Source organism: Lynx rufus, unplaced genomic scaffold (assembly GCF_022079265.1).
Source record: "Lynx rufus isolate CCGP_SWC_20201006 ecotype Redwood Valley unplaced genomic scaffold, mLynRuf1.p SCAF_5, whole genome shotgun sequence".
Lineage (NCBI taxonomy): Eukaryota > Metazoa > Chordata > Mammalia > Carnivora > Felidae > Lynx > Lynx rufus.
This window is the reverse complement of record NW_025814867.1, coordinates 30175723-30189835: the sequence shown is the minus strand read 5'-3', so window position 1 is coordinate 30189835 and position 14113 is coordinate 30175723. Positions and strand designations below refer to the sequence as shown.

The window sequence follows — 14113 nt, the reverse complement described above, 5'->3', positions numbered from 1 at the left end:
TAGCCAAGATATAGTTACGGTTTGCATGAGAAACAAAGAGGAAGTGCATTGACCACAGTCGTTGGCGCAGAATTGTTAGATAACTCCATATGATTGGGTATCTTGAGATTTATTTTTTTGGAATTTTTTTTTAATTGAAGCTATGAAAATCTGGCAAATTTCTTTCACAAATCCGTATGCTTTATTACTTGCCACACAATTAGAAATGTAGCTTAAAATGTAAAAAATAATTTTTTGAAAGATTATTGACCTTTACCTTTAGACATAAGCAAGAAATTAGAATTTGGCTTCATAAAAAATTTGTAAATTTGCACAGAGACTTAATAGACATTCCAGTCTATTATTTATGTTGTTTCTAAAAAGTTGTACTAACCTTAAAAGTAACAATAATGTTATTGTATATGTATATTATATATAAAACACAAGTTGTGTGTGTGTGTGTGTGTGTGTGTATAATGTATAAGAAAGAAATTTCCAGAGATTGAAATTAAGAATCTGAATCTCATACAGTGAATATTGTGAAATTGAATTCCATGAAGTAAATTAATTAATTTGAGGTTATTGGTGTTGGGTTCTTATTTTGTTTTATAGTTGCTACTACTTCGCAATTTGGAAATAAGTTTTTTTTAATCATTTGATCTTCTTGTAACTTGGAATGTAAATATTTTATAGTATTCTTTTCAAATGTGCACATCTTAAAATAGATCTTTCAGTATTTAAAATTAAAAGACTTGGACTAGACTGGGAAGGGAATCCAGGAAAATGGTTTTTTCTTACTAAATGGATAAAATTATTTTTTCTCCAACTCCAACTGTTCTTAGATCATCATCTAGTTCAAGTGTCCCTTGCTTAATAGAGTATGCTTATTAAAGTTAATAATTTGAGGGGCACCTGGGTGGCGCAGTCGGTTAAGCGTCCGACTTCAGCCAGGTCACGATCTCGCGGTCCGTGAGTTCGAGCCCCGCGTCAGGCTCTGGGCTGATGGCTCGGAGCCTGGAGCCTGTTTCTGATTCTGTGTCTCCCTCTCTCTCTGCCCCTCCCCCGTTCATGCTGTGTCTCTCTCTGTCCCAAAAATAAATAAACGTTGAAAAAAAAAAAATTAAAGTTAATAATTTGAAGAAAATTAGGCATAAAATAACATGTCCTGAAATTGACTTTTATTTGGATCTTCATGCCAGTTGACAGGAAGGTCACCACTTATTAACTGGGTGCAGATTTCCAAATATTACTAGATTTCAATCTGAAAAAGACCCTAACAGTCCCCAAATCGTCCTGGTCATAATTTGATTAAAATTTATTTAGATTACAGAAAAAGAAATAAAGGCACATTCTGCCATTCCTAGATGATCCTAAATTTTGAGCAGTTTTTAGACAACTAGAGTTTATTCTGGCAGACATCAGTGTGATGCACGTTTTCCAAAGAAGTACCAAGTGTTTCAAGCCCTTGGCTTTTCGTCCGCCCATTTTACATTCCTACAAAGGTTTAAACTAAGTGAAGCTGTCTGGAAAAGTGGACACTACTAGCAAGTTGTGGAAGAGGGAGTGATTCCACTAGTTAGTCTTGGAAGAAAATGAAGTTTGTGATTGCTTAGCTTTGACAGGTGCACTTTTAAGGAGTAAATGTGACACATACTCATAGTACTTGACTTCAGTGATCTGGATTTTACTCTTGGTTTGGCATTTTACTATGTAGGGCTGGGATGTGAATCTTGACTTTGCCAGTCTTTGTATCTTTTTCTCCCTCTTGTTGCGTTGATCAGAAACTTTGCAAGTTACTACTATTTTTACTGTTGACATACAAATTAGTTATTGGTTTCTTTGAAAGTGTTGTTGTTGTTATTATTTTTAGGGAGTGCTAGCAGGGGAGGGGGCAGATGCAGAAAGAGAGAGGGAATCCTAAGCAGGCTCCATGGTCAGCACGGAGCCTGATGCAGGGCTCGATCCTACGACCCTGGGATCACGACCTGAGCTGAAATCAAGAGTTGGACACTCAACCGATTAAGCCACCCAGGTGCCCTTGAAAGTGTTTTTAAAGATACACTGTACTCAGGGTGCCTGGGTGGCTCAGTCGGTTGAGTGTCCGACTTTGGCTCAGGTCATGATCTCATGGCTCTTGAGTTCAAGTCCCGTGTTGGGCTCTGACAGCTCAGAGCCTGGAGCCTGCTTCAGATTCTGTGTCTCCTCTGTCTCTGCCCCTCTTCCACTCGCTCTGTCTCTCTCTCAAAAATAAAAACATTAAAAATAAATAAGTAAATAAAAGGTACACTATACTCATAATTTTGTTTTTGATATCTTACAGGCCAGTTTTTTTTAATTTTATTTTTTATTTTTTAAAATTTACATCCAAATTAGTTAGCATATAGTGCAACAATGATTTCAGGAGTAGATTCCTTAGTGCCCCTTACCCACTTAACCCATCCCCTCTCCCACAACCCCTCCTGTAACCCTCAGTTTGTTCTCCATATTTATGAGTCTCTTCTGTTTTGTTCCCCTCCCTGTTTTTATATTATTTTTATTTCCCTTCCCTTATGTTCATCTGTTTTGTCTCTTAAAGTCCTCATATGGGTGAAGTCATATGATTTTTGTCCTTCTCTGACTAATTTCACTTAACATAATACCCTCCAGTTCCATCCATGTAGTTGCAAATGGCAAGATTTCATTCTTTTTGATTGCTGAGTAATATTCCATTGTATATATACAACACATCTTTATCCATTCATCCATGGGTGGACATTTGGGCTCTTTCCATACTTTGGCTATTGTCGCTAGTGCTGCTATAAACATGGGGATGCATGTGTCCCTTTGAAGCGGCATACCTGTATCCCTTGGATAAATACCTAGTAGTGCAATTGCTGGGTTGTAGGGTAGTTCTGTTTTTAGTTTTTTGAGGAACCTCCATACTGTTTTCCAGAGTGGCTGCACCAGCTTGCATTCCCATCTTCAGGCTGGTTTTTAAAAAACTGAAACTCATTTCCAATTTTATAATGAAAATATGCCATTCACTTAATGGAAATGTTCTTTTTAAATAGTGGAGAAAATCCTTATTATTAAAGTAGTGGCCCCCGTAAGATAAAGAATGCTTATAGATTTGTGCAGATATTTGCTGACTTAAAATTCCTTTGGAGGCGCAAACTAAAGATACTAGTAAATTGCATTATTGTGTTTTGTGTTTCAAAAACATTGAACTAAAAGCCAATTATAGTTCTGTTACTTTGGACCAAAAACCGTAAGTTCAGATGCTAAAAATAAAATGGAATAATCATACTAGTTTTGGGTATTACATGATAATTACATTTTTTTCTATTAATTTAATATCAGTTCTTTTTGTTTGCTAGCTTTTAACTCAGATAGGTAAGAAGAAAATAAAAGGGCCACAATCTCCCTTCAGAACCCCTGTGGTCATTTTTTTTTATAGTTTTATGTTTCTAAGGTTTGAACATGTAAATTGAAGAGAAAGGTGCAAAATTTAAATTCTCCCATCTCTAAACCTAACCATCATTAACAATTTATTATGATTCTCTTCATGAGTAAGAAAAAAAATGTGTCCAGATGTATCTAATTTTTCAAATAATTTGTTTTTAAAACATAACTGGTCACTCAAACAATTTGTCACCTTGGTTTTAAAATTTAATATATCTTGGAGATCTTCTGTCATACATAGAGACTTAAATCTTATTTTTTAAAAGTAATTGCATAGTATCCCAGTGTGCTAATTTAACTGATTCTCTTTTGATGGGCACTTTGGGTTGTTTTGAATTTTTTGCTATTACAAGTGAATAATATTCTTGTTACATTATATGTAGATGAACTTTTGTGACTATATCTGTAGATTATGCTTTTAATAGTGGGCTGATGATGTAGAGTATATGTATTTTTACACTTTGTTGGGTATTGCTTCCCTCACTTTCCCAAGATGCTATTGATGAACCTGTTTCATCACACTCCTGCCCAAACTGGCAGGTAGCTGATTGTTTTTGTCCCACTCTGACCAAGAAAATGATACCTCTTAATTTAGTTTGTTTGTCTTTACAGAAGGGTGAGGCTAAAAGTCATTTTGTAATTTTTTTTGTCATTTGTGTTGCTTTTTTTCAGTAAAGTTTATGCTTTTATCTTTTGACTCTTTAAATTTTTTTCTTATTGGTTTGTAGGAGTTCTTTAAAGAAGGGAAAAAATGAAACTAGCCCTTTATGTATATTTTTCCAGCCTGCTACTACTTTCTTTACTTTTTTTATGGAACCTTACTTAATTTCTAATTTTTACATACTCAAATTTATTCTTCATGGCTTCTGTTAATGTTCATCTATTAAATGAAACACTGCCTGTTGCAATAGAATTTTGTAATATTTTGTAATTTGATAATAGAAATAGGCTAGACCTATGTAGATTTACCTGTATCTTATAATGAAAATTCATCCTATAGTTTGAGATAAATTTTTGCTAATAGCAGAATAGGTCTTGTCACATATATAGTGTTAACATCCATGACAATGTCTTTTTCTTTATATAGATCAAGCTTCTGAAATTCAGGTGACAATGATGCTCACTGAAAGTTGTAAGCTACGAGGTCTTCATCACAGGTGAGAGGAAAACTACCCAGCATTTAAGTGTTAAGCATGGTAACATTGTATACTACATTTTTATTTAAGAAAGTTGTGATATGTTCTGAATTGAAAGCTTTTTGGAATGCCCTTATTTTTTAAATAGAATATCAGTGAAAAAAATTAAAAAATGCAATAGATTCTAAGGAAGAAAAGAAAACATAGCTGGATAAAACATAGCTAAACTTTTGAGAAAAGGGAGTTTTTACATATTTGTGTGCATATTATTCTTTAAAAATTAGGATAGTGATATATATCTGCTATACTCTCTGTCAAAAATAAATAAACATTAAAAAAAATTAAAAAAAAAAAAGGCTCCAGGGTGGCTCATTCGGTTAAGCATACGACTTTGGCCCAGGTCATGATCTCGTGGTCTGTGAGTTCAAGCCCTGTTTCTAGCTCTGTGATGACAGCTCAAAGCCTGGAGCCTCCTTCAGATTCTGTGTCTCCCTCTCTCTCTTCCCCTCCTCCATTCATGCTCTGTCTCTTTCTCTGTCAAAAATAAATAAACATTAAAAAAATTTTTTTTTTAAATATCTGCTATGAGGGGTGCCTAGGTAGCTCAGTCGGTCAAGCATCCAACTATTGGTTTTGTCTCATGGGTTCTCACAGTTTGTGAGTTCAAGCCCCTATATTGGGCTTCAAGCTGACAGTACGGAGCCTGCTTGGGATTCTCTCCCTCTCTTGCTCATTCTCTGTCTCTCAAAATAAATAAATAAAAACTTGAAAAAAAATATTTAAAAAATACCTGCTATGAAATTATTTAACATAGAATACCAGAGATAAGAATAATAAACACCAGTAATCCCATCTCCTAAATTTAGTGAAAGTTAACATTTTACCACTTTTGTTTGATGTATATAAATGTCTATTATCTACCTAGATGATACATAGATATTTAGGAGTGTAGAAATATTTTAAAGTAAACTAGACATCTCAGCACTTAAATTCATTTCCAGCCTGCAATTCCCCTCCCCCCATGAAGATTTTTTTAAAAAATATTTACTTATTGAGAGAGAGGGAACAAGTGGGGGAGGGGCAGAGAGAGAGGGAGGGAGAATCCAAGCAGGCTCCGCGCTGTCAGCGCAGAACCCAATGTGGGGCTGAACCTCACGAACCGTGAGATGACCCAAGCTGGAAATCAAGAGTCAAATGCTTAATGACTGAACCACCCAGGTGATCCGAAGATGTTTTAATATAATCATAATACCATTATTATCTTCAACAAGGTTAACAGGCTTCTTAATATAACAGAGCAATGTATCTAACTTTTTATGTAAGTAACTATGAATTCATATCTACATTTAAAAAAGATTTGGAGCAGTTCATTGAATGGTTGACCACAATCTTGTCATTAGGTCATAGTATGGTTTTTAAGAAATACTTGTAGTTCTGTATGAAGAACTTTAAAAAAAAAAACTCATATCAGTCCTCTTACAGAGCTATAACAAAAGCTCTATCTTCTGAAACAAAAAGGACTTAAATATTGTATCTCAACATGCTGCAGTATCAGTATTGGGGCAAGGTTTTTAAAAAGAAAAAAAACTACATAGAGTCAGCTTAATTTGTATGCCTACTGCAGATTTGGTTGCATATGTTTAAAAAAATGGGTCAGTGACCATCCCTTTTGGAAGATATTTATGGACTTCTGGGGAAACACACACACACACACGCACACACACAAGTGATGCATGCAAAAGGCATCATGCATTTTAATTTCTTTGTACTTTGAGCAGTTACTTGAGTTCTGCCAAAAAATAAGATGACTATGCAGAGTTTTATTTTTGAGTTTCATTTATACTTTGATTCCTATTTGAAAGAATTTGAGAACCTAAAAAGAAGGCAGCAGTAGTGAGAGCAATAAAATGGTAATGAAAGTTGAGTTTTATGGCTTTGTGATGGTGGGGGAGAAAACAAATAAGCCAACAATAAGGATACAAATATTTTTGCTGTGATTGAACATAAAACATCTTTTAGTTTCTGGGGAAACATTAAAAGTTGATAAATCTCAGTATTAGAAGGGAAAGAAACAGATGTTCTTTGGGGGAGGAGAAAAGTTTTCCTAGTTTCAAATTCTCAAGTAGATGTCACGTTAGGCTTATCATACTTGGGGCATTGATTAATATAATGAACAGATACACTTTTTAGTTTCATTGAGCATAAAAAAGCCCAGGGTGTTTGAAAAAATTGGACATACAGTAATGGTCAGACTGAAGATGTCCCATTGAAGGGTTAAAGTCAAGTGATTGAAGAATGTTACCTTGCATTGGTCTGATTCAGTCCAAGTATAGAACGTATTTACAGAGGAATGCATGGATAACATTCCTAAGATTATATTTTATAAAAAATACATTTTGTTTCCTTTGAGTAACAAAACAAGAACTGGATAATGGTCATTTAGAAATGTCCTTCTTGACCAGATTGGAAGTGCTTGATGTTCTATTCTGCTGACTCTGAGAGGAAGAGCCAAAAGTGTTTAATACTAGTATGTAATGTCAACCTAGTATTTAGGTACCTACCTAGTATTCTTACCCTGATAAAAGGTCTGTACACTTCACAGAAGTGGGAAACAGGGATAAATGTAGACAAAGCCAAGATTTTCCCAAGAAGCAGTTTTATATCCACTGTAGCCTAGGTGCTTTGGCTGAATAACGTTCAGAGCAAGTATTTGCAGCATTTCTCATGTGGCTTTAGCCTGTATGGTTTTCCAGCATCCTATCAGGATGAATTAGCAGCCCAGGACACCTTAGGTGATAGAATGCCACATGCTGAATAGGGCTCATACTGGACATTCAGCGATTGGGGAAAGTATTCTAAAGGCAGATTGTCTAGTTTGGTCATGGCTAATTGTTCTTCCTGGCTGTAGAGTAATACCAGGACTCCTAGTTTTTAATGAGTATCATGGGTGCGTCTGTGCATTTATTTGTTCATTCTCTTATTCTAATTCATTTAGCACCAGTTTTGTACTTGGAACTCTGCTAGGCCTGAGGGACAAAAATGAACTAATGATCTTCAGTGTTCATATTGTACAACTTATCAAGCCAACAAAATACACTTAGTAAGAAATGACACCTCATTTCAGAATTTAACTTTTTAAAACTGGTTGTGGTACGCAATTCCACATGCAAAGCATGTTTACTTCATGTTTTAACATTCCAAGAATAAGAATTGTAAAGTGTTGATATATTTTTTAAATTTTTTTTTTCAACGTTTTTTATTTATTTTTGGGACAGAGAGAGACAGAGCATGAACGGGGGAGGGGCAGAGAGAGAGGGAGACACAGAATCGGAAACAGGCTCCAGGCTCCGAGCCATCAGCCCAGAGCCCGACGCGGGGCTCGAACTCACGGACCGCGAGATCGTGACCTGGCTGAAGTCGGACGCTTAACCGACTGCGCCATCCAGGCGCCCCAAGTGTTGATATATTTTAAGTATTTTGAAATTCTTTTTATTCCTTTTTCTACTGGAATTTATGAGAATAATATTTACTGTAAATTGAAATAGCTGTATAAATAAAAAGATACCAATTTATTTTAATTACATCTGAAGTGCTTCATATTAAAGTACTCTTGAGTTATTTCTGTGTGCAGTTTGGCTCTCCATTGGCCTGAAGTTGCCTGGTGGTGACCTCACACTGAGTGCCTCCTGGCCCTCACTCTGCAGGCACGCTTGGCAAGACTGAGAACTGCGTGCAGTTCTTGTCTCATGTCCCCACAGAACCTTCCCTGTTTCTACCTTGTTCTTGCCTACAGCACCAGTTTCTACTCTCATCCGCTCTTCATCTAGGTCCCAGATCTTCCTTTTTATCCTCCTTTTCTTTATAAAATGGATAGAATGAAGGCCAGCCATTTGTACTTTAAAACATGTTCATGCAGGGGTGCCCAGGTGGTTCAGTTGGTTAAGTGTCTGACTTTGGCTCAGATTATGGCCTCACGGTTCGTGGGTTCGCACTCCACGTGGGGCTCTGTGCTGACAGCTCAGAGCCTGGAGCCTGCTTCAGATTCTGTGTCTCCCTCTGTCTCTGCCCCTCCCCTGCTTGCGCTCTGTCTCTGTCTTTCAAAAATAAATAAAATATTTAAAAAATTAAAAAAAAAACATGTTCGTGCAACTTGTTACCTCTCCTAGAGGGCTTTTAATCCCCTGGTGATACAGCAAATGATTTGATCTCAAACAGCAAACTTACTGTGCCTGGATAAAATGCCTTTAACTCTGCTCAGTGAATTTCAGACCTGAGGAGAGGAGCAGAGAAATAATTTTGGGGATGTTAGATCAGGTAACTCTTCACATTACACCTCAAATCATTGTGTGCTCAGTTAAACCTGAATGCAAACCTGTTGTACTCATTTTAGTGTGCATGGGACTTGGTAAGAAAAGAGGCACTGTCACTTCCCGTGCATTCCTTCTTGCTCTCCCGGGAGGGAATATCCAGTGAGCCAGGGAAAAGCAAAGGGTTTTGGAACTGGATGAAGTTTTGAATTTTCTTCTCCATGCACTTGTTGTTTGTGCTTGGCAGATAACCTAACCTCTCTTTGCATGGGTTTCTTCACTCAACTGAGTGGGACTAATCATCACTGCCACTCTTAGGCTGTAATGGCAAGCAGAAGCTGTACTAGGAGGTTTTTTTGTGCAGGTCTACTAATCTCTTGAGTCCTCATTTTCTGCTGCTTAGGGGTCAGTGCTTTCCCTATTAGTAAGTCCTACATAGCAGTAGAGGAGTCCGCAGCTTTCACTTGTGCACTGTTGGGTCAGAGTTGTGTGACTGGTTTTAAGAGAGACACATGCTCAATTGAAACAATTTAGAAAAAAACAAAACAGAAAAAGCAAGATAGAAATGATCTAAAGCCCCACAACTCAAAGACAACAACTTTTAATTCTTGTCATATTTCTGTGCAGAGTTTTATTAGTTTTTCTCCCATCTTTGAAATTACCCTGCAAACATATGTAAATTTTGTATTTTGCTTTCATATAAGATAAACTTTTACTCTTCTTTTCTTAACATCTCTTTGTGACCATTTAATTGTTATGTACTATCCTGCTATTTGGGTGTGCTGTTAGTTGTTTGTAACTTTTTGCTATTAATATTTCATTAACTATCCTTGTTCATGTAGCTTTTTAATGTTTGATATTATTTCTTTATTAAATATCCTGAGAGGCAGAATTTACTAAGTTAAGGAGTAGGATTGTTTTTAAGGCTGTGATACTTGTGTTATTTATCAAATATTTATTAAATGCTTATTTTCTATGGCACAGAATACAAAGCATTGGGCATAAAAATAAGAATTCATGTTTTTGCCTTTTTTGGCATAGTTGGGAAAATGAGATAATTATGTAAAAAGTTACAAACCTTGAAGAAAATTAAATTATTTCCAGGTATCAATGGAAAGAGGTGTCGTCAGGAAATAGGATGAAAGTATTTATGTGTGCCATGGAAATTTAAAGAGAAACAATACTGCTTACTACATGGTTGGCTTTATCTTGTACATCATAACAACATTTTATGGTTGGTATGATGCCATGTTAGAGGTATGGAAACTAAGGCCAGGAGAGATGGTTGCACAAACAGTACATGGTAAATTTAGGATTTGGAAATCAGATTCTAAGTCCCATGGGACCAGCTAAGGGCATCTTGGCTTTTGTGGCGGTTGCAGCCTCTCTGAGGCCTTCTTGATAGCATATTCTGGTCCATAGTCTGCATGGGGTCTGCTTTTCTTTAATGTGTTGATGGACTAAAGAAGATGTTATATAAACGCATCAAGTCATTTTTTAGATGTCTCTGATTACCCCATAAGAGTAAAGTTTTAGTGTGACTAGAGAGTGTCTTCAGAGAATCCAGTCCACGGGAAACAACTCTGAGTTTACAGCTTTTCCCTATCTATCCACCAAGAGTATATGTGGGAAACACTGATGTCTAGTTTTAAGGGGCATTTATAACATTATTACATTTTTAATGGTTATCATGTTTTTAAGTATGTTTGAGATTTTCTGGTTTTGTTTTAGGTTACCTTTATTGCTTTTTATTAAAAATAAGCCCTTGAGGTTTTAGATTTCACTTGTCTTTCTCCTGATTTCATTATTTTGTAGAAATCTTCTTCCTATTACGCATGTGTGTATAGAAGAAGGAGAAAAGCCCATGGTGATACTGCCTTACATGAATTGGGGGAATCTTAAGTTGTTTTTACGGCAGTGCAAATTAGTAGAGGCCAATAATCCGCAGGTGAGAAAAATTTGCCCCAATACTAATTATTTGCCGGGAACTTCTGATATTATCTTTGAAAATAGATGTTAACCTTCCTATATATAAACTGTTTAAAAACCTATAAAAAGAAACTCAAACTAGAAGATATTTATACCCTGTTGATTTAGAGTAAAATGGTTTATGATTCCTGTCTTAAAGGTTGCACTTCACTGATGGCTGAACTTTCTCCTTTTATCCATTGTGTGTTTGTTTATAATCACCTCAGACCCTCTCTAACACCATCTCAGCCATTTTCCTGATAACTCTTTGAAGGCACTGGTACTAGATCTCCCTTGTAGGAATGGAAACATACTTGACAGAGTCATTTGGTCCATATTATACCAAAAGCTGGTCGTGACTGGAGGTCTAGATTATGGGGATAATGGATCTGTTTTTAATATGCTTGGCTCTAAGATATCGATCACTTAGGAGTTTCCTTCTCTTTGCTGCTTGTGCACATGGCTGTGAAGCATTTGGTTATATTCCAGACACATTATGATGGTAGTGGTAGTAAAGCCTAGCTGGTGTTTTGTTGCCTACTGTAACTTGTAGCTGTATTGTTTGTTTTAGAGTTTATAATGATGTACTTACTACAGTTGCCCAGAGAAAGTGGATTCAAATGCTGCATCGAGTGACCTATAAGTCAATATGCTTTGTAAATTGACAGGATTAAAGCCAGGGTTCCCCAAAAATTGTTGGAGGCTGCAGCCCATCAGCATTACCTGAGGAAGAATTTCACTCCTTAGCCCACAGTACTAGCATACTGGCTCTAGAGGAGCATATCAGTAGTGAGAGCTATAGACTTATATTAGTTTGAAAATGGTCTCCAGAGATAATCTCCTAATAAAAACTTTTGATTTTAAAGAACAGGTTATCAAATAATAAACATTTGAAATACTATCTTGAGAATTTGTCATTCATGGAACAGATATTTATTGGGCACCTATTGTAAGTCCTAGCTGTTGGGGAGATCTACCTAACAGATGAGAGAGACAGTGTGAAGTAAATGGTAAGTTACATTACAGAATGATAAGTACTAGTAGATACAAATATTAGGGAGCCATGGGAACATATTCTTGGTCAAGAAGTAGTTTTTTAAAAGTCAAGTGTAGGTGTAAAGAAGTATTTTGGGATGGAGTAGGATTGTGGAATAAAATAAGTAGCTGCCATCATAATTTTTGTGCTAACTACAAGCAATGTCACTTTTTTTTTTAACCACAGGCAATTTCTCAACAAGACCTGGTACACATGGCCATTCAGATTGCCTGTGGAATGAGCTATCTGGCCAGAAGGGAAGTCATCCACAAAGACCTGGCTGCTAGGAACTGTGTGTAGGTGCCATGAGCTTGTCACTGTCCTTTGATGTTTAGTTTTCCCTGGATTTGGGCTCTCTCCAGGAGTCACTGTGGGAATTGTAAGAGTAACCCTGATTCATATGTTTTAAACAGTCTGATTGCATTTGATGCTCATGTCTTTACTTTTCAGGATTGATGACACACTTCAAGTTAAGATCACAGACAATGCCCTCTCCAGAGACTTGTTCCCCATGGACTATCACTGTCTGGGGGACAATGAAAACAGGCCAGTTCGGTGGATGGCTCTGGAAAGTCTGGTTAATAATGAGTTCTCCAGTGCTAGTGATGTGGTAAGTGCTGGGAATCTTGGATATCAATAGAATGGTGAAGAGGCTTTATGTTTTAATTTTTTTTCTATATATTTTTTTTAATTTAGTAACTGTTCCCTGAAATGTTTCATTGAGAAAGCAAGTGTAGTTAGCTCCAGTCAGCCAGTTCATGGAAAGATGCTGTGACTCAGACCATGGGCCATCAATGTGTGTAATCACATTTCATCCTCAGAGTAACCCTGTAAGGGGGCTGTTAACACTATGAAGTAGCTAGACACGAATATCCCAGTTTTAAAGGTAGATACTAAGGCTTAGAGAGATTTCAGTATTTGGGTTTTTTTTTCTTATGTAAGTCTCAGAAGAACCAAGTGATTGCCAGATCATAAAGATTTATTGTTACTTTCAAACATCCTCTTCCAACATTATGAACTGTGTTATTTGTAATTCCCCAGATGCCACTCTCTTCCCTTTTGTCTGTTTCTGAGTAGTTCTGCCCACCAGAGAAGATCATATAGTGGGATCCTTTATACTTAGTGATGTATAGTTTCAGTAGCCACGTTTACTTGTGGGTATTTTGTAGACATTTTAAATTGCTTTTAATTTCTCACTTTTTAGTCTCATTTGAAAGATGGATTTATATTTCTATCTCAGTACAGTTTGTTACTGTAGCTGAATAGAGATTAGGTAAAACTTTTGCTTATAGGGTCGCCCTCTGTGACCACTCGATGATACGTTAGTATTAAATATAAAACCATAAGAGACTTGAATGCAGAGAGCAAACTGAGGGTTGATGGGGGGTTGGGGAAGGGGAGAAATGGGTGATGGGCATTGAGGAGGGCACTTGTTGGGATGAGCACTGGGTATTGTATGTAAACGATGAATCACAGGAATCTACCCCCAAAGCCAAGAGCACACTGTATACACTATATATTAGCTAACCTGACATAAATTTTTAAAGATAAATAAATATAAAATCTTACAGAATTGTTTGCTTTGAAGTTTCAACTGTAAAAATTGGGCTTACTATATCCTTGTATCTTGTGGTTTACATCAATAGATTTTATTTATAATATAGGGTTACCCTTTTATTTCTAAGTTTGTGTGCTTTAAGGATTGCTCTTTTAATGCCCTCATTTCCTTAGTTGTATTAGTGTCCTCTGGATGCTGTAACAAATTATGCAACCTTGGTGGTAAAACAAGAGAGGTTTATTCTCACAATTGAATTCTGGAGGTCAGATGTCTGATATGAAGGTGTAGGCAGGGCCATGCTCCCTCCAGAGCCCCTAAGGGGGAAACTTTCCTTGTTTTTTCCAGCTGCTGATGGCTGTTGGCATTTCTTGGCTCATGGCTGCATCTCTCTGCTGCATGTTCCTATCACCTTCTCTTCTGTGTGTGTCTGTCTCTTAAAACTCCTTCTGCCTCTCTCTTATAAAGATATTTATGATTGCATTTAGGACCCACCTATATAATCCAGGATAAGCTTTTTTGAGGGTGGGAGGGAAAGGTTGTATTTTCAGTTTTGATACCGATTTTTCTCAAATAATATAAAATGGGAAAGCGGAGTTTGATTTTAGTCTAGCACACAGCTCCTGTATGAATATCAGTAAGGACAAATTATGCTCTTATTGATATGTTTTGGAGGTTGCCAGATCTTTAT

At 36.6% G+C, this 14113-nt stretch overlaps 1 protein-coding gene across 2 annotated transcripts in view; it reads left to right on the top strand.

Moving 5' to 3' along the window:
- RYK (receptor like tyrosine kinase) overlaps positions 1 to 14113 on the top strand; it is a 105124-nt gene that overhangs the window by 71717 nt on the left and 19294 nt on the right. For both annotated transcript variants that reach the window (XM_047100039.1, XM_047100038.1), the window contains exons 10-13: positions 4508 to 4577; positions 10679 to 10811; positions 12054 to 12163; positions 12318 to 12477. In XM_047100039.1, the coding sequence (XP_046955995.1) occupies positions 4508 to 4577; positions 10679 to 10811; positions 12054 to 12163; positions 12318 to 12477 (473 nt within the window). The remainder of the gene's footprint in view (positions 1 to 4507; positions 4578 to 10678; positions 10812 to 12053; positions 12164 to 12317; positions 12478 to 14113) is intronic.